The sequence below is a fragment of the Sinohyriopsis cumingii genome, chromosome 6 (genome assembly GCF_028554795.1).
Source record: "Sinohyriopsis cumingii isolate HCF-2022 chromosome 6, ASM2855479v2, whole genome shotgun sequence".
NCBI lineage: Eukaryota > Metazoa > Mollusca > Bivalvia > Unionida > Unionidae > Sinohyriopsis > Sinohyriopsis cumingii.
The window spans coordinates 115,200,052-115,225,025 of NC_142966.1; the positions used below are offsets into that span (position 1 = coordinate 115,200,052).

The window sequence follows — 24,974 nt, forward strand, 5'->3', positions numbered from 1 at the left end:
AGTTTTTTTTTAAAACCCTGCTATGGAAAGGACATTCCAATCTTTGATGAGGCCCCAACCAGGCCTCAGAAAAGAGTAAATGGCTACCTACTAGTTTTAATGGAATAAAAATGAACTTAGGAGAGGTAAGGAATCCTATGATCACACCCGCCCCATCCCACCAGGCTTTAGAAATGGGTAGGGGTCAAACTGCCTGGCCCTGCTTTTCCATCTACTGAATGAATGCTGCAGAGACAGTTTTAAAGAAGGTTGCCTAATGAGCTGCTGTTGAGCATCCCAGCTGAGGTTATTGCCATCTTCTAGCAAGACATCATGTGTGTCCAAAGCAACATGTCATTGGAGGCGATGCAACTTGCTGACAATGCCATGGCTGTAGACAATGCACCTCTTGATGTTTTGGCTAAAACTTACCACTTGCAACACAACAGGTGATAATGGATCTTCTTTCAACTGAAAGAAGCCACTTAGAACAGGGCAATATAGGAAGCTATGGTCACAATCAACCTGGTCTTGGTCTCCAAAGCTGCTAAAGGACTATTAGAACCAGAATGATCCTACCTTAGGAAGTCTGGGAAGTAGGAACATTTTTGTCCTGTGATTTCTCATGGGGACTGACTGGACTGTCCCTTATAATTGCCTTTTCCGACAGGCAAGAACATTTCTCATCCTTCCTAAGTTTCTTAGGGGAAGGGAGTCTGACCCTCTTCTTCTGAAGACGATCCCTCCTGCACAGCAGGTGATGGACTGCATCCCTCAACAACCATACTGCTATGGAATCAAGCAGGGCCATCCATGGCACTGCAGGATGATGAAACATCTCTTCCTTGAAGGGAACATGGGAAACTGTGACAGCACCTTGGTCTAATCTCATTCCTGGTAGAGTTCATAAATGCAGGCTCTGTCCCTGTGAATTAATAATTTTGTGGTGTTGAGAAATGGTGGGGGGGGGGCCCAATCCCAGTCTCTATACATATATTCAGCAGATGCATGACCAGACCCTAGTGACTGTTCACCTGAACCCAATGCCTACCATACTCAGCTCTGTGGAAGGCACCCACCCAAGAGCTAAGACAGCTAGAATGCTGCACAGCCCTCTTGGGGTTGTGAAACTTGCTTGTGACCTCAGATGGGCTTCTGCTACCTGACAAATGTTGACCCTCCCCCAATGGGGTTGGGTGGTGATGCATTCAGTCTCCATTCCAATGTGTTATTCTATTGCCTCTTGGGGAAAGTATATCCTCATGCTTAGGAAGGTTATCCCCTCCCTCCTCTAGTCCCTGGGAAGGGTGTGTGTGCATGTGCACTCTGTCCTCCCTCCTCTAGTCCCTGGGAAGGGTGTGTGAGCATGTACACTCTATCCCAGTTTTGAGGCCACAGCCCTTAATAAGTGCCTTATTCAAAGATGCATTCTCTTTATCAGGGAAGGTGCTGCTCCTTTTCCATTTATTCAGAAGGGTAAACTCAATCCTTTCAGAAGTAGTTTCCTCCTCTAGGGTGGTAACAGAAGCTCTCTGGAAGGTACCATCACTCCCTCTTTGTGATGGGGGGAAAAACACTCAAACCCCAGTATTAGAGGTACACAGAGATCTTCAGGATTCAGAGGAAGAGGTGGAAGAACATACTACTCTGCACCCTTTATACATGTACATTTTCAGCGAGTTCCTGGACATTGTTGGCCCATAACAAGAAACTGGACATCCTTTTGTTTGTGCACATTTTGTACAAGTACGAGTGTACCATGGGGCTCTTTTCATTTCCCTACTCTTTGTGACATCTGAAATAGAACTTTATAAAAAAGAAATTTTTTTATTGACAAAAAAATGATGTATTAACAATCTGGGTGTGTGTGCATGTGTGTTGGATTTTTAACATAGCTTTAACAATTTTTCAGTCATAGCGCTACGATGTCTGCAGTGTGGCAGTTTATAGTGGTCTAACACTGGGGCATCATGCCACAAACATGTAGCATCATGTCCCACCCAGTCACATTATCCTGACACCAGGCTGACCAGTCCTAACATTAACCTCCTAATTCTAAGCGCCGAACAAGGCAGCTGTTAGTCCATTTTTATAAGTCTTTGGTATGACTTGGCCATTTCATTATTAATAGAAGGGAAAAAAACAAATGTGTCCATATATATCCCCACCAGTTTGATTTAAGCAAACAATTAAGAGCTAAGTCAAAAAGGGGCAATAACTACATTAAATTTTGTCCCAACTTGAAAATCTAACCTGATCTATGTCTACTAGCTGTAAGCCTCAAAACAAATTGGGTTTCAAACCAAAAATTCCTTCAAAAATTTGAGCATAAATAAAATTCTCAAGAACCATGACCTAATAAGACATGATGTAATGGACATTAATATCACTGAATGCTCCTTCAATAATTATGGTAAGGGAATAAAACACTGAATGCTCCCTCAATAATTGTGGTGGGGGAATAAAACATTGAATGCTACCTGAATAATTATGGTGGGGGAATAAAATATTGAATGCTCCCTCAATAATTATGGTGAGGGAATACAAGAATGAATGCTACCTCAATAATTATGGTAAGAGAATAAAACAATAAATGATACCTCAATAATTATGGTAAGGGAATAAAAAACAATGCTCCCTCAATTATAGTGGAGGAATAAAACACTGAATGCTCCCTCAATAATTATAGTAGGGAAATAAAACACTGAATGCTACCTCAATAATTATGGTTGGGGAATAAAACATTGAATGCTCTATCAATAGTTATTACAAGGGAATAAAAAAAAAGATACATCTCAAATGAAGACATGCATACAAATGAAATGCTTTGAAAACAGTATGCTATATAAGAAAGTTATGAAATAAAATGCAAGCTGATTATCTACTGTATTAGATTTAATATAAGATTACATGCAGATCATGCAAACATGTCTGATGCTAGTTTTAGAAATGGTACAGGTTTGTTCGATCTAATACAAACCAATTACCAAAACTACAGAACGTATGATCCTTTCAATAAAATTAGGCAACAACACATTAAAAACCAGATTTTTCTCTAACTGGATCAATAAAAATGTAAATCAATATCAGATATTTAAATAATGGATTAGACACATCAAAACTCATTTTTCTCAGATACCAGGAACAAAAAAAACCTTCAAAATTAAGTTGTTGTGACATGAAAACAGCACAAAGAAATTACCCTTGGTGTCGGGAAGTGGATTTTTCACTGCAGGCTCTGTGGGCCTCAGGCTCGTTTTGTTAAATTGTTCCAAAGATTCCTTAAATGCCTTTTCCTGTTTCTCTTGTGAAATGGCTGAAATCAAGATTGCAAACTTTTGATTTGCTTTACTGCATTTTGTTTAGCAGAGGGGAGATATCAACAGTTTTTACAGCAACATGAACTCATTATTTTTTAATAAACAAAATGTCTAAGTGAGACTGATCTCCCTTGGGTAGTTAATGATGTGAGCTTGTGAATGCAAACTCATGTGTAATAAAACTGTATGGAGGCAAAAATCAACCCCACCCCCCCCCCCCCCGAACTGGAGCACCTTGTTGCCATATTTGTCTATTACTGTAATCTCTTTTCCTTTACATACTGTATATACATACACAATATATATATATATATATATATATATATATATATATATATATATATATATATATATATGAAGACTTTCTGGACATAAAATTGTGAAGTAATTTATACAATTAGCATTCTGGAATGAATCTCTCCCTGCTCCTTGGGACTAGGTCCCAATTCATAACTTGGAAATCCTTAAACTATATGTACTAAAAGGCATTACAAGGAGAGCTGATCTGGGATCATGGATTCCTGGGATTATCCTCAATTCCCTCAGGGCCTTCCAGTGGAGCTGTAACTTGGAATCTGTCAAAGTCCCTACCCATGGCTCAGTGGTTAATGAGTTGGACTCATGACCTGAGGGTTACAGGTTGGATTCCCACTGGAGCAGTCTGGATCCTCATTAATATCCATGGATCCCACTCGTAATCAAACTCATCTGAGATAGTGACCATATAGATTTACATACCAAATGTGATTAGATATATGGCTCCAGGAATGTGTACTAGCCCAGCCAATTAATGGCAAGATCACCACTCATAATCAAACTTGTGAGTATTAACACAAGCTTACATACCAATCCAATAAAAATAATTGGCCTCTCGAGTCTTTACAATCTTAGTCAATCTGATGCAAGATCACCTTATTAATGTGTTAATGGCAAGCTTACATATCGAATTTGACTGAAATCCAAGCATAAATAAAGCCTATGGATTGTTCACAATCACATGTTGATGGATGGACGAATGAGGGACAATCAACAATGCACAACGGACAAAAGGCCAAACCACATGCTCACATGGCCCTTGGCCAGGTGGGCTGAAAATACATAAATCTTATATTCAGACATGCATACAAATGAAACATAGTATGTGATATTGACTACATAACATGCAAACTGTGCAAGTTCTAGTGTTTAGTACCAAAACTGAATGCAAGTCTGTTATATCCAAAAAAAAGCACAGCAAAAGAAAAAAAAACAGGTTAATCCCAGGTACACCCAAGTAAGGAAGAACTACAGTTAATCTAAATTTTTAGAAGCCTAGAAATTGGTTGTACAAGCAAATGTTTAATGTTAGTTAACAAACTTGTTTTGTTCTATCTACTGCAAACTAATTACAAGGCAAAACTATATAAGAAACACTATATAAGAAAAACTATATAACAAACACCATTTCATTCAACTTAGGCTACAATAACCTGAAAAATAATCAGATTTCTCTACTGGAAGATTAATTATAAATGTAACTCAACATTCAGTTATTTAAATAATATACAAGAAAAATTCAATTTTTTTCTCATATTCTAACAACCAAAAGTTTACTTCACAACTGCAACATGACAAAAATTAGGTCACAGTGACATGAAAAACTCGCACAAAAATTACCCTCTGTGTCAGGTAGAGGATTTTTCACCTCAGGCTCAGTATGCTTAAGGTTGGTTTTGTTAAAATGTTCCACAGATTCCTTCAACGCCTTTTCCTGCTTCTCCTGCGAAATAGCTGAAAGTAGGATTTTACATTTTTGGGCATTTATTGCATGTTTCATTTCCCAACTGCGGGCTGATTTTCAATACAGTTTTTACAGTGCTATGAACTAATTATTGAAGAGCAATAATTTGTCTGGATCTTGTGGTTGCAAGAAACCACTATATACTTATATACTTTGATAAAAATTGTATGAAAGTGTAAACCACATAGATCCAATCTGCACATTTTTTGTCTACAGTCTGCTAATAAAAATTGGACATCAGAAGCTCTAGATCAGACCCATTCCATGTTCCAAGTTGCTCTCTGAGCTTGTCATTCATGATAGGGTCTAAGCAGATGGAATCAGAGATGCAAGTTTTAAAGTTTCCAAAGTAAGTAGTATATGTTCCACATATAAAAAAAATTGTAGCCCAAAGAAAGCATTTTCAATAACAGACTTTTAAACAGAACAAAGTGACAGTCCAAGAACTAGAACTGTGTCAAGATTTTACACTTTTTCTCGTTAGATCTAAAACATCCTAGTTCAAATGTCACATGGACAGATGAAACTTCACAAAAATAAAGCTTGCGATAGATTAAAAAAGAAGGCCAAGTTAAATTTTCATCTGTTGGCACATACATGGGCAAAATAGCCAATCCCCACCCCCCCATTTCTAAATATCTAACAAACTAACAATTTAAAAATCTCTGGACAGAGTTTGGATTCAATCAGGACAAGCAAAGGATTGTCCTCCAACCCAATCCTGGGTGAAAATGTAAATAATCACACTGTGATAAGTTAATGAAGAGAACTGAAAGTTTGACTGGCAGTAAGTGTGAGGAAGAAAAATTTAACCTGAAAGATGGAAGAAACAAAAGAACAAAATGAAAGATAGTCAAACTATGTGCACACAGCTATGAAAGGTTCTCCTCTCATATTATCCTTTCCAGAAGTTCAGGTTATTCAAACATTTTTAAAAAAATACAATGCCTACCCTAGAATCTGTTTCTTTATAATATACTACTGCAAGTCTTTCTTTTATTAAACTTGATACCTTTTTGTGTGGGGAGGATTAGATCAACATGACCCCGATACCTTTTTGTGTGGGGAGGATCAGACCAACATGACCTGACCCATAAACAGGGAGGAAGTAATGTAGTTACTGGACACCCTGAATCACCAACCTAGATGATTTTCCTTCTAGTTTAAAAAACAAAAAATCAATTTTAGTGCCAACTGTTTAAAAAAATATATTCAATTTTAGTGCCAACTGTTTAAAAAAATATATTCAATTTTAGAGCCAACTGTTAAAACCACATCTGATATTTGAGTAACAAATTTTCAAATGGGCCAATGTGATGACATTTCCTTTATTTTTCATTTTTAGCAAGGACAAGCACAGAAGTCTTCAACAGTAAGTAAAGCATCTAAAAACTTGCTTTACTGCAAGCCCCAGTTATTATTTCTGCAAGTTATTGTCCATTTAAAGTTTGACAGTTATAAGCATGGGAGACTTCATGCCACAAATGAGCAAGCTTTTATTTAAAAGTCTGTCAAGATTTCTACAGACTTGTGTATTGATAAGAAAACACTGTATAATAGTAAACAACCCTGGCCATAGTGGGTAAAATGTCAATATATGAAAATTAGCATTGCTTTCAGCAATCACAAATTCAAGACCCAACAAAGGCCAAGCTCTTGGGCTGCAATGTTTCACAGGTTAGCTTGCCAGACTCCAGACCAGAAGGAAGCATACTTGATCCCTGCCCAGATCATGCTAGGTCATCTACTGTGGTTTATCTCACAGCAAGATATTTCAATTGCCTCAACACAATTTAACCTTTCATGTGTTAATGTGCTATTAAATACTAATCAAATCAATAACCTGTTTATTTCGATTTTCAAATAATTTTAAAACAAGTCCAGTGAAAGGCTGATGGTCTACTTTCCAAAATGTTTTCCTGGAATATAATGTATGACTGGTTTAAAAAAATATGTATATATTCAATTTTAGTGCCAACTGTTAAAACCACATCTGATATTTGAGTGACAAATTCTCAAATGGGCCAATGTGATGACAATATTGTATTTCAGATTGGCAACATTTTCATTAGGACCAAACAGACATCATTAAAAGTCTTTTTGGTGAAAACCTCATGTCAACATCACCATTCATTCAGAAGTACATGTAGCAGTGATAACAAAATTTTCACAAGATGAGACTACAAAGGCACAGAGCCCAAGAAAATGTTCAATGCAGAGGCAAACCCAAAACAATGGACTGTGAAATACTGTGACAATGACCTAATTTTTACTGAAGTATGTAGTACAGAGTATTTCACCAAGAGTGCTGATTAGAACAGTTAAGTGAACTAGGTCTGAAGTCTCCTGCCCCCGTGATACGTCTCTCGTCTCCTCTTCGTGAGTGGATTATATTGAGCAAGTTTGGTTATTATATCCTAGTGGACTTAATAACTGGTAACATCACATATTGTGCATCAAGTCTATTACTAAACAGCCCAGTGTCATTTGGACTAGAATCCACCTGTAAATCACTGATTTCACTGTGAAGTGGATCAACAGACTTCTGTGTAATGCAGTATCCTACATGTCTGTGTAGTATTCCTTGAGTGTATCCCACTACACAAAGAAAAGTAATAAAAAAATAAAAACAAAAATAATTAAAAAAATAAAGAATTTACATTAAGTCTGGCCTGAGCTACACTGAAAATTACCAAATCTGAGAGTTAATGCCACATAGATGGACAGACAGACAAACATCTTAAATCCACAAGTGAATCTTAAAATCAAACGTAGCTCTGCTGCATCAATTTAAAAATAAAATACACATGCATTTTTATAATGTATGTATGCAAAAAGATTTATGTTAATGTTTTCCCACCATTTTAATTTTCTGACAATGTCAAAGTTCCGTTTCAGAAGTCCGAAAAGTGTGAAATGGTACAGAATTTGATATCATGAAAAAATATCTTTGAAAAATGCCAGTATTTTAAGAATTCCCAAGTAGAAATGTGAATGAAATTTCCATGAAATTCACTGAATTGTCCTTAATTCACCAAAATTTAAGTATCTCACCAAATTTCAGTGATATTTCACTAAGATTTTGCCAAAATTTCTGAAAATAAGAGATTTTTTAAACTGAAATTTCACTGAAAATATATTAGTACTTCACATACAGTGTATTTTAAAAAATTCCAACCCTTATTTCATTTTAATATAATTTTCATTGCATGTACGTTTTGAACATTTTTCATTTCTGACGCCTCTAATTTTATAGTTCATTCCTTGAACAATAACTTTGTTCACTTTTTTCTTGTTATTTTTTATTTTATTTTAAAGTTGGATTGGATTTACCTGCCCTCAGGCTATTTTTTGTTTTAATGCAAAATTCTGCTTATCCACTGACCTGAATCTTAATTTCCATGCTATGGACCATTTTTTATATGGTCTCTGATCACCTTTTCAAATAATGGTCTGTCTGGACCGTTCTGCAATAACAGTATATGTTCTATACATTATTTACGAGATGATTACTTTCTGACTGGTCAAAAGTTTGAACTTGCCCAACGAATCTTCACATAATGGAAACGAATGGGCATAAATGAGCATGCTTGCCAAATAATGACATTTCAATTTTAAAGAGGGATACAGACACAAAAAGTTTGAATAACGGTTTGCCAAATGTCAGGAACTGAGAATGGCATAAGAAAAGTGGATGGGAACAATAATTAGTCAATCTGTAAGATAACTGAACACCAGGACCATCATTCTGCCATAAAGATTTAAACTACAATTAGCAACTCAACACTCACAGTAGTGTCTCAGAAACTAAATGAAAACGAGTTGGACCTGTATGATTTGGAAGTTTTATAATTCCAAACTGATTCCCTTCTACAGTGATGAATCTACAATTTCACCCCAAAGAGTCCCAGGACTCACACATGTTCAAACAATGAGTCCCACTCAAATGTAATGAGTACAATGAATCTGCTAATAAATGGATACATTAATTTTCGTTATTTATAACACAGAATAAGTACAACAAGGTCATTATTAACTACAAGATCAACTCCTTCACTTTACTTTTGTTCATAAATTTGCCTGTCTTTCTTAGATCTCCAGGCCTGTAATACTGACTTGTAATCAAATGGCAAAGTACATAGTTTTACAGCCATCAGTTTGTGCAGAGTCTCAATACTCAACCTGTTTCTAGCTTTAACCAGGATTCTGTTCTGGGGCAGAAAACCCATGCTCACATCCAACAGTATGTACTGCTGAAGTTAGTGCAAGAGCTGCTAACTTAAGCAAGTTTGGAAAATCTTCTCTGTGGTGGAGGTCAATTAAATGCCACAGTTTGGAAAATCCACTCTGTGGTGGAGGTTAGTTAAATGCCACAGTTTGGAAAATCCTCTCTCTGGTGGCAGTTCAACTGAATGCCACAGTTTGGAAAATCCTCTCTGTGGTGGCGGTCAATTAAATGCCACAGTTTGGAAAATAGTCTCTGTGGTGGCGGTCAATTAAATGCCACAGTTTACACATCACAGCTTGTGGGTACTTCCCAGCAGAACTTTCTTAAGGAAAGTCCACTCTATTTTTGCCATAACAGAGTCAATAACAGGTTCTGATATTTTTTTCTCACTTCTGTTAGGTTTCCCATTGTACAGTTTTTGCTTCTCCATAATATGTTCACAGTTTGTCAATCTCTTCATCTCCGTATGTATCCACTTCTGTTTTTGACATGCTGATTGGTCGCATAGCAAGAATACCAAAGCTTGTAAGTAGGTCATCTGCTGGAAATCTAGACTGAATTTTCTCAACTAATGAGTCAATGAAGAGTTTAGTGATTTTCTCCAGGCTGAAGTTGTTCTTTGTGATCTGATGATGCTCCTTAAATGTATTGCCCTTCAGGTCTTCCTGGAGCTTTGGCAAGCATGGAGTTTCAAAGCTATATACCTTCTGCAGATCAGCAATACACTCATCAGTTTTCACCTTCACAAGGGCCACATCCACATTTTCTTTCTGCAAGAACTGGCCGAAAATGGTTACAGGTACCTTTACATCCATCATCATGTATGTTGTAGAAATAAAACTTTCAGTAGCTATCTTTTTCTTCTTCCCTCCAGCTTTGTGATCCTTGCGACTGGCTTCAGCCAGGTAGGAAAGGAAGCTATCAAGAGTTTCCCATACAGCAGTCAGGGCACTCAAGTAAGACTTCACTGGATGGAGCTCCTTATATACGAGACACGGATCATCTAAAACCTGTATGGCATGTAGTCAAGCCTCCCACTGACCACTCCCTTCGAAACAGTAGAAAAGATCAGTCAATATTTGCTGATGCTTTTTTAATGGTTCTATTTTCTCTGTGGCCTGGGGGGTACACAGTGCCAACCTGTGGGCAACACTGCTGAGCATAATGCATATGAGGATTTTTCCTTCTCAATATTGCAGCTGCTCCTTTTTCCTTGCCCATCATAGCAGATGCTCCATTTGACCCCAAACTCATTAGTTTTGCTATTGGAACACCCTTTTCTGACATTTCTTTCATAATGAATACAGTGATTCCTTTTCTCAGTGGCATGTAAGCATTCAACATTGCACACATAATGACACTCTGGAATAAAGTCTTCATTCAATGTCTGAGCATACATGACCAGCTTTTCCTGTTGGAAATGTCAGTGCTCTCATCTGCAAGTAATGTTACTACAGGAGATTTCTTAATTTTAACAGTTACCACTTTGTTAGCAAACACTGCTAATGACTTCAGCAACTAACTGGCAGTCACTAAAGATTCATAACTGATATTACTCTTTCTGAGAAAGTCAAGATCTTGAATTCCCAATTCATGTAAAATATTCACAAAAGACAAATTTGTTCAATGGGATGTCTTCATCTGCCATCCATTTAACAACCTTCAATAAAGGCAGTTATAGCTTTATCTTGATCTGACACGAGTTTTGAACTACATTTTTCAAAGTTATTTCATAACTCTGGAGTTATTAGACATACTTTGTGGTCAGAGACATACTTTGTGGTCAGCAAGAACTGCATGTCTGGTTTGACGTTGAATTTTTGAAAATTTCTGTTCTTATCAATCTTGTTCAACCATTTACCTTTTTAATGTCCATGTATAGCTTACAATACATAAAGTCCTCATTTTTTTTGCACAGCCATTGTCATATCGCAGCCACGAGTACGTTTTAGCCACTTCGGCTGAAACTGTCGAACTTTTGGTAATTTATTCATTATGCTGGAGGCTGAGCATATATTTGCATCCTGAATATCAGATGAAGGAACCAATTGCTGCTGATCAGTGGAATTTGAATCATGAAACAAATATCCAATGTCCTTTGCCTAGGGTAAATTTTTATCTTCTTTGGCAGCATTTTAACCAGAAACATGAGGGGAACTGATGACATCCCATAATAGTATACTGTTATGGGGTGGTACCACATGACCGGTGCAAAGATAATATTTGCCTCATGAAAAGAAAGTCCTGTTAAACAAAAATCACAGTAATCACATTGTTGTTTCATTAAAATTTCTTGCATCCAAAGGAATGCACATATGAACAAATAACGAGTCCTGGCATTTTTTTTGCACGCTGGGCGCAGGATGCAGGGGTAGATTATTCATTGCTTCTAGAATTTAATGAGGGACAACAAACTGATCACTGGTAGGGAAATGACAATATTGTTGCCAGACACCCATATCTATCAATGATGGTCATCATCTCTAGTTTTCATGGCCTACAAGTTGAATCATCCTTTGATATTGCGAGTGTTTACATTAGAATTCTAAGTAAAATCAGCGTAATTATATCATGTATACCACTGTCTTCTTTAGCTGGTAATAAGAATGGGAAAAATATATAATTACAGTTTTACATCCTGAATTTCCTCAAAATGAACTTTCTTAGTTCTGCAATTCCGATTTACTTGAGCCAAGTCATAGGTTCTCAATTTTGATTACACATTTCGAAAGTGTACTGTAATTTCGAACGTAAGTGTAACTGCATCCTCCTTAATGCACTCAAAATGAAATAAGCATTAAATTCCATAGCGTCTTTGTGATAATTGCAATTGAAAGATTTCATATTTTTCCCACATTATGATTTCAAATATTCAATGACAGAAACAGAAACATATTTGCAGATGTCAACAAGCTTCTCCCTCGCTTCTTCAATCTGATGTATTTCATGTGGAATTGTCACATAAATCAGTCCATAATCACAAAATTTCGTAGAATCGAGAACAAAAATACAAAAAATCTATTCATTCCAGATCAAATGGAAAAGTTGTTGCAATGTGCATTCATTTACAATATGACTCCAAATTTAAATTTTAACTAGACACCCCATTTTCTTTTGAAAGCTATGTCAAGTGCGCGACTAAGTTCAAATTTATCTGGGCAGAGTTATGTGCACAATAATAATGTTGTTGTTGTGTAATGATGAATCTGTGCTTGTGTATTTAGTTTGGAATACGGCATACATTCAGTTACTTTGTTTCTTGCAGTGTATTTTGTTAATATAATTAAGCATTATGTAGAATAAGAAAATGAGCAGATAATAAAAAGGTTACTGCATTTGCATGGGAAAATATGAACTCATTTTGTCGGATGGATATACTGCACTCCCAAGGTCGAGCAGTAATTACATCCGAAAAACTCGTCCATATTTTCCCATGCAAATGCAGTAACCTATAATTATACTTCAAAAACTGTACGATAAAAATCCCATATATAAATAAATTGCCCCAGGTATTTCAAAATTAAGATGTGCATATAATAACTACTTAACAACTTGGAGACGTAACATGACTTTTATGATATCAAATTCTGTCCAACAGTCCAATTCTTCACTTTTCTTATGTACTAACTACTTTTCGCCTGTCGCAACCAAAGGTGTATTTAAACTTTTAAATTGAAATAAGTGTCAGTCAAGTTCAAAATGAAAAACCAGGACAGGATTATTGGCTTTCACAACACGCTAATTACCATCACTGTCTGGAAGTGGATTTTTAACCTCCGGTTCAGTATGTTTAAGTTTTGCCGGGTCAAAATGTTCAACAGAATCCTTCAATGCTTTTTCCTGCTTCTCCTGTGCAATCACTGAAAGAAAACTTCAAAATACAGTGCCCCAGTATCTAAATACTGATGAGCTAAATTCACTAAAAAAAAACTGCTCTCTTCTTAACCTGTGCTCAAATAACTTAAAAACATGCTTTAAACACAAAAATTAAGGCTATCATTTTAAACATACTAAAAAAAACGAAGTAAAATAAAAAAAAGCACTGTAAATGAAATACTACACACCTGGCCTGAGTTTCACAGCCTCCTATGGTGACAAGATTTTGTGCATAAACCATTTTTCTTTTTCAGTCAGTGACCTTGACATATGACCTTAAAAATTAATAGGCCAAGTGTATGCTATCCACAAAAAATATGGTTTACGTCTATGATGTAGAAATGTTATTGGGCAGAAACCATTTTCTTCTTTCAACAGTGACCTTGATCTTTGACCCTAAATTTGATAGATTTTTTCCTTACAAAGTATGTTTGGTGTAAATAATGCTACTGTGCAAAATAAATTGGGGAGTGGGGATGTGGTGCGTTAAGGGTAAAACTACGCCGATAAATCAGCCCTTCACCTGTGATGATACTGATTTTCAGGTGAGGGGCTGATATCACCTATTCATTAAAAGCTGCAATTATCTGCATCTAACTTTTGCTGCACACATCAGTGTACATGTTACAAACTTATGGGTATTTCCCATGGCGGTGCAGCTACCGTGGGTTGAAGGGTTCTTTTGGTGACATGTAGATTATATTACCTGAGCAAATCATATGTACGGTGACTTGCAAATCCACCTGGAATAGCACAACCATCTGTCCTGTGGCCATTTTGAATTTTCTGCTTGATATGGCTGTTACCAATTATCGGTATGTGTCTAAAGTGTACACAGATTTGTTCCAGAATGATTTGCATGAGCAAAATTGCAGTTTAATGAACAGGTGACATCAGACACACAACATCGTACATCAGGATCAACACAGATTTGTGGGGTTGATTTATCGAACTAGGGTAATACTTATTTTAATTATTTGATGTTTAACATGCTTCTGTTGCATTGCTACTCTTTATCCAAAATGCTATTTCACAAGTTTATGCCAAATGTTTCTTCTTCAACTAGTAATTGGTGAACTAGAAAAGAAATGAACATGATCCCAGTTTAATTCCTTAGCCATATCCAACATGGAGAATATCTTCTGCTGACTTGGAAAAAAAAAGATTTTTAAAGGTGGATAGACACAAGCATACAGATAACCACACTTCACACTGAAAGCATCCACCACCCAGGCCCTCTGACCTAGCACTGGAGAAATAAACAGAGAGCTTGATGTTCAGTCTCATAGCAAACAAGTCCACTATTGTTGCAACCCATCCCCACCACTGATAAAGTGGCTCTATGAACTGATGCAGAGACCATTCTTGTAAGGACCATGAGGTCACATCTGGACAGGCTCTCCACTAGGAAATGTATCTTGCCTGGAATGTTTTAAACTCTGAATGAACAAAGGTGGCTCCTGACTTCCTTACAAAGAGACTGAGAATGTGCATTCCTCTGGATCCAGTGAGAACACAATCACAATCCAAAAATCTTATGCATCTGTGTAAAGAAAGGAGTAGGATCCAACTGTGAATAGAGACTCCATCATAAACAAGTCCAGATATACCAATAGCAGATTTGCCACAAAAATTGGATCCCAAGAGCATGTTCTTGTATGGCCTGCAGTATGCTATATGCAGGAACTGGAAAAGCTGCAATTGTAGTCTCACTATAGGAATTCCTTGGCCTCATCGGGAGAAAGACATGAGGGAGTTCTGAACTGGGGCTGATTGTTAATTGTCAATTCTGACTTTGTTTACAAATCTTGATAGGAGATCCCATCAACCTAACTTGGTTGGTGTTTTTTCTAGCTATTTTTAACAGGAACAAAATTGTGGCCAGGGACAAGTCTTGAATTGCAATAGGGGATTAAATCTCCAATGAGTGAGTGTCTCTGCATCAAGTGGTGCAGCCCTCCAAATGCTTTTAAGTCTCTGAAGTGACATCTCTCAAGTGATGGAGAAGCTCCACAGAATGCACCATGGACAATGAAAGTGCTTTCCTTGAGGTTTAAGCCGCAAGTGTAATGCCGCTCATGACAGTGATGCCTCCTCCAAAAAGCTGAAAGAGGCAGCCAAAATGAGACAAGCACGTAAGGCTATTGTAACCAGGGTTCAGTTTCTAGACTTGTAAAGATCTGACGACACGAGCCTAGGTCCCAGGTAATATCCCTCCCTGAGAAAAACCTAAGTCAAAGGCAGGGGGCTTAAGCAACCAAGAAGGTGAATGGACCTGATATATACATGTCAAGACCACTGGTCCAAGTAAAGATGAGGGGACAGAACACCTCTTCTCCTGCCTGGCAGCCATAGAAAACTTATAAGCAAGCTCCCAAACCATCATCATGTTTGAGAGCAACTGAAGGTCTGAATAAGAATGGGCACAAAAAAGTCTCTCCAGACTAGAGAGAATCCAAGTGTCCTCAGCTTCCAAAGCCTTTGGACATGGCTCTGGGGGAAGGTGGCAGTAAACCTCATTTACCACCTATCTAAAGTCCAGACTTTCTCCTCCTTTATTACCAGCACCTAATGGTAGGTTTGGTTTGGTTTGGTTTAGTTGAGTGTTTTTAATACCATTTTTCAGTAAATGACAGGCTTTACATGGTAGCCTATCTATTTGATGGAGTAAGAACCTGGGAAAAACCAGCAACCTAATTTGCCAAAATCCTTAAAAAAAGGCAAAAACCGAAGAAGATACATGCAAACAAAGCAAAGAGAAAATGACTAAACCAACACCTTAAAGGATATGTTTGGCCCAAATGACGCCAAAGGACAACAAAATGAATTTCACTGAGTCTCTGGTCACATTTATAGCAAAAAAAGTTGTATATTTCATAAGTTGGATATGACTATGTAATTGGACTGGGATCATGTTTTTTTCTTTATTTAGCTTGGACTGGAGATTTAGTGTCCAAAAAAAGGGTAGTAGTAACGAACTACTACTTTTGAAACCAGCTTTATTATTCCAGTTAGTGACCATGACATTTTGTCTACTGCATACTTCCCAAAACAAGACTTTCTTTGTAAGGCAGTCAATATTTTATAATAAAGTGCAACGAAATATAATGAACTGCTATTGCTGACTTGTAAAACATAATGACCTAACAAGAAGAAAATGTATCTCCATTCATGTAGGTCTGGACTGTTGTTTTTTTAAAAAACTTAATGACATTTAGTTAGCACATGATAAGCTATAGTAAGAATCACAGAAGACCCTGGGAAGAACCATCAGCCCACTGGAAATTATTTGCCAAACTTTCTTAAATACCCACATTGGTCAAGCCAAGACTTGAATTCACATGGACATTTAACGGCACATCAGCACAATAACAGCTACATGATGCAGATTAAAAGTAAAGTTCTAAAAATGTATAAACATGAGTTCTGCAAAGGAACTAAAGCTCTACTTCATCGAAATTTTCTAGAAATTCAAGAAAAGACCATTTCTTCTTTTAAACTGTTGAAACCATTAGCCATTATCAGCCATCAGATTTTCAACTTGGCCACTGTAGTGACCATAATGGATTAAGAACAGCACCATTTTCACTCAGGGCAAACTCAAAGACACCATCAATAATCATTTGGTGAAAACAATATGCTGATGTGACCATCCATTAAAGAGAATTAGTGACAAGATTTTCAGTATGTTCATTGCAACAGTCATATCTGATATCAGATCATCACCATTTTTTTATAGCACCAACAGTTTGGAAAAGGCATCCAAAGAGATGGTGAAAATCTATTTTTTTGTGACTTTCAATTAAAAGATTTTAGTATTGGTGTAAACGAAAATATGTTGAAGTTTCATGTAACATAACATTAGGAAGAAAGAAATAATTAGAAGCAAAAGAAAGCAACTGTTAGTAAACATGATTTTGCCTGGATAAAAGTAAAATAATGCACTCAACATGTTTTTATTTCATATTTGTTCAAATTATATAACTGAACATGTGCTTTAAGATATGCCTAAGATGAAACTAATTTTATTAAATGATTTTAACATTTTTTGCAAATCAGTGTCAATAAATTTGCTAAAATTCTATGCTTATGACCAATTTCACATTCTAATAATATAGTATTATAATAGGCAATATTATTTACATTATCTTAATTTACGTTTAAACAATACAGAATCTTGCTACATGTAGCCTGAACACCCTATTGACCTAAGCAAAGAGAATTAAAGTGACAAACAATGTTAGTTCTTAAATGAAAGCTCAGGCTATCCAGGGTGTTCAAGACGTACATGTTTGAGCCAATGAGATTCTATTTTATTGTTACTTCTCCAGACAGACCTACAGTAAAACAGATCTATACCCATGCAAGTTAGAGTGAAGGTAATACTGCAAAGACATGTGCTGCAATCCATGAATAACATTATAACACCTAAAAACTACAAAGTTATTTCACTTTGGGGCAATTTTATTTTAATATAAAATTTATCTATCACTGTTCAAGAAAAAAAACACCTTTATGTGTCAAAAAATATAAGTGAGGCATTAAGGTCTCACTCAATAGTTTTGTATTTTGACACCTAATTTTTAATGTAGAAGGCATGAACCTAATTATCACAAGCCTAGCATTTATAAATTCACACAGAAGCTAAATCTGCAATGTGGTTGAGATTTACTTTGAATTAGGCTTGGAAATGGGTTGGCTTGTTGGTGACTGCCTGTCACAGTTAGATGAGCATTGGAGATCAAATGCATAACTTGGGCTGCAACTGAGCAGCCGACTTGGCTTACATATTTATGTGCCTTCTACAGAGGTAAATATCTAAAAATCTAGATGGCTGAGGGGTGATGAAAAGTATGCTAATTTGGCACATGCTGATTCTTTTAGCTGCCTTGTCAGAGGAAAATATCCAAAATAGCTCTTTGCTGTCAAAATTTAATGTAAAATTATGGGGTTGGTGGCAGTGTTGGTTCAGTATAAAAACCACCAGTTTGTTTTTAATTGTATCTTCAGTGTAAAATTATTCTCATTTTTCTGCAGTAAGTTAACTACCAGATGAAAATTCACCAGATAAACTGCACAGTGAAACCTAAGAGTATTGCTGTCCTGCATATGTGTGTTGCTTCCCTCCCCTGAATTGACATCAAAAGAGCATGTCTCATTCCTGAATATACTCAATGCTATGTATATATATATAGTTGTTGCATAGTGGAACAGCTGTACACAGAAGCTAACTGATCCTTTAAACTGTTATTAAATTGTTTGCATTGGTGGTGGTTGTTGTTGTAGGGTTTAATGCCATTTTTCAGCACATGATAGGCATTGGAGTTTTGGAGGTAAAGTTTATTGAATACATTGTAAATTTAGTGCTGAATTGTACATGTACTTCATGTACTTGTACAATAATACCATCATCATGCACAGTGCAACACCTGTACATTACTTTCAGATAATAAACAAAATATGATGGGACATATATTTCATAGCCATTTCAGCTGACAATGTGGTCAGATCCTGTAATCAGTATAACTAAAAATTCTAATTTATGTATGAATGTAGTCGTGCACATTCATGAAATGTTGACCAACTCAGATGCTATCCACATTTAGATTTCTCCATTGTTCAGAGATAAAAGAACAGCATCTATTCAGTGATGTCACAGCTAAACGGGGGAAAGAGAGTCAAATTAGTTTTCGTTTTGACTTGAAACTGCATATGTAGGGCAGTTCTAAATTCCCATGTAGAAATGTAATCAAACATCAGTCAAATAATGGCTATAATATGAAATCATACATTGCAAGCACATGTCCTTGTGAGAAAAAGTTTGGAGATCATATCAGTTCATCATCAATGAACCTTAATATTCATGAAATATAACTCAAGCAAGCAATATAAAATGTATATTACATAATGCAGTACTTATAAATATACAAAACAATTGAGAACTACAAGTCAGTTTCAAGTTTTAAGGAGAGATTTTAGTCTTTTTCATCACTTCCAAAAGTACCCTATATACCCTCTAGTCTAGTCCAACCACAAACAAAGACCCTGGTCTGCTGCCATATAATGCACAAGTAGATCAGAGTCTATGTTGTTTGTTGTACTGATTATTCCTAAAAAACTGCATAGACCCAAATCTACCGGCAAGTTATGCATTATCTGGGTCTGCGCAGTTCACAGATGCAATCAACTTATATGCAAGAATGTGTGGTATCTGCTTTGCAATTCAAGCACTGAAAGTTATTAAAATGCATATAAATTTACCCTCCTGGTCTGGTAGTGGGTTTTTCTCCACAGACACTGTGTGTTTGAGGTTCTCCTTGCAGAAATTCTGAACTTTCTCTTTCAACTCTTTCTCCTGCTTCTCCTGTGCAATAACTGGCAAAAGAAAGTTTTAAAAATTCATTAACAAATGCTAAACAAAAACTTTTCATCTACTAAAAATTATGAACATTAGCTATATGCAACTTTAATAAACTTTAAAAAATTTGAATAAAAAAATTGTAATGTCCAGTACTGATACTGATTCTCTCTGCATTGTATGCAACATTTACCCTCACCAAATGTAAACAAGATTTTTCATTTAGGCATAGTAGTAATAAACTAGAGTTTCAATATGGCTGTAATGATGGTGAAATCTGAAGTCAAATCAGCATTATTTTCATTTAATTAGACATCATATGTAGCCTTTTCGTTCTAAGTTCAAATGACCATCCATCAGAGAGGAGTTACATTATAACAAGATTTTCAAAATGGTTGCCATGGCAGCCACATTCTATGTCCGATCAGCACCAATTTCATTTAGGACAAACTGAACTTTGGAATGAACATGTGTGTAAAGTTTATGATAATCTTCCAAGCAATTTAGGTAGAATCACTACAACACACTTGTGCTAATAAGCACACAATGGATGGTGGCTGGACAACAGATGTTGCAGAAAGGATAACAGGCCATTCCATGAGCTCTTTTATCCCATGACCAGTAGAGCTAAATACTGTGCTTTGAAAAATCAACTCTGGTTGACGGGTAATCAAAGTGAATTTTTGTAACTGATGCAAGTGAACACTGCAATCAAACTCTTCCTGATCATATAAAGCCTTGTCACAACTTTGCCTGAAAGTCGACAAACCTTAATCAAGTTGTGCCACAGAATCAAAAGTTGAGACAATGGGAAAAAAGGGACACAACTCCATTAAATACAAGGAGACTTGTGGAAAGCTGGAAATAAAGCTCATTCAAGTTCTCATCTGTATAAAGCCATATGCCAACAATCCATGGAAAACTTTATCACAGCAATAAACTTTAGGACAGGCAATTAAAGATATCTTGCAGAAACCAACTGCTGATGGACAGATGGATAATGTGATTAGTATCAGGATCCTCCTACTTAATTGAAAGGGGCCATAATTAAACCACTTAAGTTGTATGACCCCCTCAAAACTCCATTCCATTAATCCTCTGGATCGTTGGCCTACTGTGGTATCCAAAAAATGGTCATACATCTAGCATCTTTCCTTAACTCATTTGGCCCCGATGCCGTCTGTAGGCGTGATCCGGTTTCTGCATTCATTGGCCGATCCCGCCTGTAGTCATGAATTGTTTACTGCATTCAATGGCCGATCCCGTCTCCAGGCGTGATGAATGTGTGTTAGATACAATGTCTCTGATTAGTTAGAAATGGTTTATTCCAAGAACTAAACAACTATTAAACCAATCAGAAATGATTTTACTTTCATTTGTGGAAATCTGAATTGTTCTGAAGCAAAAGGCTAAAGTTTGAGAGCGGTTTAACTACACGTGTTCTGTTCATGAAAAATAATAAATGATGGCGGACGGAAGAGTGATTTTTGATGAGAGCAAAAATGTGGAGTTTCTCGGGTTTAATCTCGAAAATATTGAGCAAGCTGAAGAAAGATACGTTCAGCAGTTGAATATTTTGTGAGATTTAGATTTGGACGTAGAAGTTTCTGAGATCGAATCGTCCAAAAATGATGATGCTGACAGCGATGATGACAGAGTTCTTGCGGATAAACGTTGCGCATAAGTTTGTAAATACTGGATAAATAAGTCGTGAAAAACTTCGACAAATAGGGAAAAAATTACATCAATGTGTCGACAAATTCATTTGAAATAAATGGTGAAAAATTCGTGGATTTTGTTTGGATATAAGAATAGAAATTAAGGTAAGAGTGAATGCATGTGCACGATGTTTTCAAACAGGTAAAAACTATGGGGCACAAGGAGCTAGACACGGCTTTGTGCTTCTGAGGCATATCAGCAGAGATACTGAAAACAGTGCTGGGGCCGAATGACTTAATGCTAGCAATTTAAATCTCATAGTTTTGGCCAATTCACTCCCTTCCTGGGACCCCTGGGGTGAAATGAAGAATAATATCCCTCTCTTCACAATGTGAGCACTGGGGAAGTATATTAGCAAGTCTTGTGTAATGTCCACTAACAGCATGGAAGCATACGGTGTGACAAATGAAAAAAGCAAATGACAAACAAATGAATGGAGAAACAAGTAAATTTATATTGTCTGAATTTGCTTTTGTAGGATCAATTTAGAAAACAGTCTTAATAATTACCATCTTGTTAAAAAATCTTGTAAGAGATATTTCTTACAGACAAGAATTGCTAATCTTCCTTACAAAAGTAAATATACGTTGAACTGACTGGTTGCCTGGGCAAATAAAGTAAGCTAATTCAATCAATTAGTATTATGTGTGACTAAAAGAATCTGTGTAGGACATTTAAGCATTACCCCATGGCTATACTTCACTTTCTGAACTGTAACTTTTCCAACATGCCCTATTGCTACATACCAATATTGCATGACCTGTGAAAAGTACATTTATTATTGCTTTCTCCCTTGGGAACTATACTCCTTGTGTTATCTGGGGTAGCATAATGCCCTAGCCTTTAGCTTGTGCACTACCTAACAAACAACACAACCATAGTTAATCTGGAGAAAGCTATACCAGAATAGGACCATATCCTGCTTTATTTTCAAATCCTATAACAGTCACTTGACTAGTCAGGAAATTGTTCCACAACAAAGCTGCACACATATTGATCGATTGATCGAGACTGAGATCGAGATCGAGATTGAGATCAAGAGAGAGAGAGAGAGAGAGACAAAAAGTAGGATGTGATTCATGGGCAAATTGATTGATTGATTGACTGAGAGAGAGAGAGAGAGTTGTTGTTGTTCTAGGGTTTAACGCCATCTTTCAGCACAAGATAGGCTATACATGGCAGCCAGTATAACTGGTGGAGGGGGGAGAGAGAGAGAGAGAGAGAGACAGAGAGAGAGAGAGTGCCTATCCAAAACAGTGGTAAATATATCTACAAGTACTTACATCAATAAGTGTTCTTTATGCATTAAACCCTTAGCACAAAAAGAATGTGATACAATATATATTCACAAGCCAGAATCCAGCAGCAAACTGCATTGACCCTGTTCAGCTGTTGCATAATATGCTAGTTGATCTGGGTCTGTGCATTTTGTTAGGAGTAATCAGTAGAACAAATGATCTGCCAGCATATTATATGACAGATTAGGGTCTATGCTGATTGTAGTTAAACTTGACTTGGAAGCAAATAATAGATAGCCATCGCACAGTGAGCCAGTAGACTGGGTCTATGCAGTTTGTTGGGAGTAATTAGTAGAATATAGATCCTGGTATGTCAGCATTATATGACAGATCAGGGTCAATGCTGTTTGTAGTTGGACTCTACTAATAAATGAGTACAAACAGTACTTATCAGACAATGATTAGCAGTCATGCATGAGCACTTTCAATGGTGAACAGAACCATATCAAGATCAAATTACATTCAACTTATTCACTTCATTTTAAAAATATTTTTGGGGTTGATGGTTTTAATGACATTATTTTAACACAACCTTGTTTGGGTTTTTTTCACACCAAGGAAATGGGAGCAGAGTGCATTTTCCAAGGACATGTTTGATTTGGTTGTTGATTTTAAGAGCATTTTTAACACATTACTGCCTGTATATATCATATGAAGGGAATGGAAGCTCAACGCCTTTCCCGATGACACAATGAACCGAGGCAGGTGACTAATCTAGGTTGGCCTTGGCAGGTACTGATTCCATAACCCTTGGATTACGAGTCTAATGGTCTACCAACCAAACTACACAGCTCCCCCACATGGACATACTGTGGTTGCTTCAAGGGTATCGAACATGCAATCACTTGATATTACAGTGGAACCTGTCTTGAATGACCACCTCTTCTGCCAAAACATAATGGTCTCCCAAGACAGGTGATCTCTCATAAGAGGTCATAACACTATATAATCAATAAATCAGTACATGGAGAACCTGGTCTCTCAAGACAGGTAGTCTCTCATAGCAGTGGTCTCTCAAGACAGGTTTTACTGTACTGTATAGTTTGTACAGGTAAGGTATGAAATGGACACAAGCTGTGTTTACAGTGTTGGGGATTTCTAACATCTGTTTAGTGTGTCAATTTGCAGAGCAAATGCAGCTAAATCAGCCAGAGGTGCCATGGATGCAATAAAATCATGAACGAGTTCTACTAGCCAATGGATGTCCACCAGGCTTTGTGGATATCCACTATCTGTAATGGACACATAATCCCTTTCCTCTGTATTCATATCCACTGGACTGCATTGGCAATCCATAATATATGTCCTGTATTTATTAATTCAACTCTTTATAACTTGGACACTTAATTGGGTTTTCATTAAATTTTTGATTACGAATCTACTTTCAATCATTCTGAAAGTTTTTTAAAAAAAAACCCTGATGGTTTTACAGAAACAAATGGAAATAAGTATGCCAAAATAGTCCATTTTTTTCAATATGTCAGGTGTTACTGATGTATTCTGGAGAACTCTTCACTTAACAAATCTGATTAAGATCTTCCAGAAATATGCTCATACTTTGCATTAAGAAAAACTTGTACCTTCTGGGGTTGGCAATTGGACCTTTTCATCCACATCTACATGATTCAATTTGTTTGGATCCGCCTTAGCAATGTCACCAAGCAACTGCTTAGGAACCTTTTGCTGAACATCTGTTGCCATGGTAATTAGTCTGAAATAATAGAGATAACATCAGAAAACAGCATAATACATGTACTAATTGAATAATGAAATGCATTACGATACTGATTTGAAGATAAATCCATGCCTTATGAAATGTGAAAACTCCTCATCCCACATTTACAAACTTCTAGTATAAGTTCTGAATATTTGTGAACACAGTACAGCAAATATTTACTGGGCTAATCCTCACTGGAAACACTCCTGTGATTGACTCTGTTTTCACTTAATGAATTCAGGATGAATGGAATGGTTGCAGAATCATTCGCTCACAAGTTTCTGGTGACGGAACTCTAGGAGACATGGATTTTCCCCCCCCTTCAAATAATGAACTTGTGGATAATCAAGGATTTAAAACTAAGAATATATTATTTATCTGGAAAACACTGTTAGTCTTATGATTATCCGGCAGTTAATTTATTATCGCCATTTGACAGTAACACAGTCTAATCTACAAACTTTAAAGGTTTTTAAAATGTGGTGCATAACAGAAATATCTAATGTAATTTTGCTTTCTGTTAATAACCATATTCTTATAAAGTAACAATTGTAGTTTAGTCGTGCAACACTTTCAATAAGATGCTACTTTGGTGTACACTTTGAGCCTACAAAAAAATTCCCACTTACCACTGCCTGCAGCAATACAATTTTTATATATGGTAGGAATATCAATACAAGCCACAAATGGGAACTGTAC

General features: G+C 36.5%; 1 protein-coding gene across 6 annotated transcripts in view; it reads right to left on the reverse strand.

Moving 5' to 3' along the window:
* LOC149797779 (uncharacterized) overlaps window positions 1-24,974 on the reverse strand; it is a 90,246-nt gene that overhangs the window by 17,080 nt on the left and 48,192 nt on the right. For 3 of the 6 annotated variants that reach the window (XM_089962722.1, XM_089962721.1, XM_089962723.1), the window contains 5 exons: window positions 24,139-24,269; window positions 19,445-19,558; window positions 13,054-13,167; window positions 4,956-5,069; window positions 3,182-3,295 (listed from right to left, as the gene is read on the reverse strand). In XM_089962722.1, the coding sequence (XP_089818848.1) occupies window positions 3,182-3,295; window positions 4,956-5,069; window positions 13,054-13,167; window positions 19,445-19,558; window positions 24,139-24,259 (577 nt within the window). In that variant the 5' untranslated portion in view covers window positions 24,260-24,269. The remainder of the gene's footprint in view (window positions 1-3,181; window positions 3,296-4,955; window positions 5,070-13,053; window positions 13,168-19,444; window positions 19,559-24,138; window positions 24,270-24,974) is intronic. The other 3 variants (XM_089962727.1, XM_089962726.1, XM_089962724.1) reach the window with 3 other exon arrangements.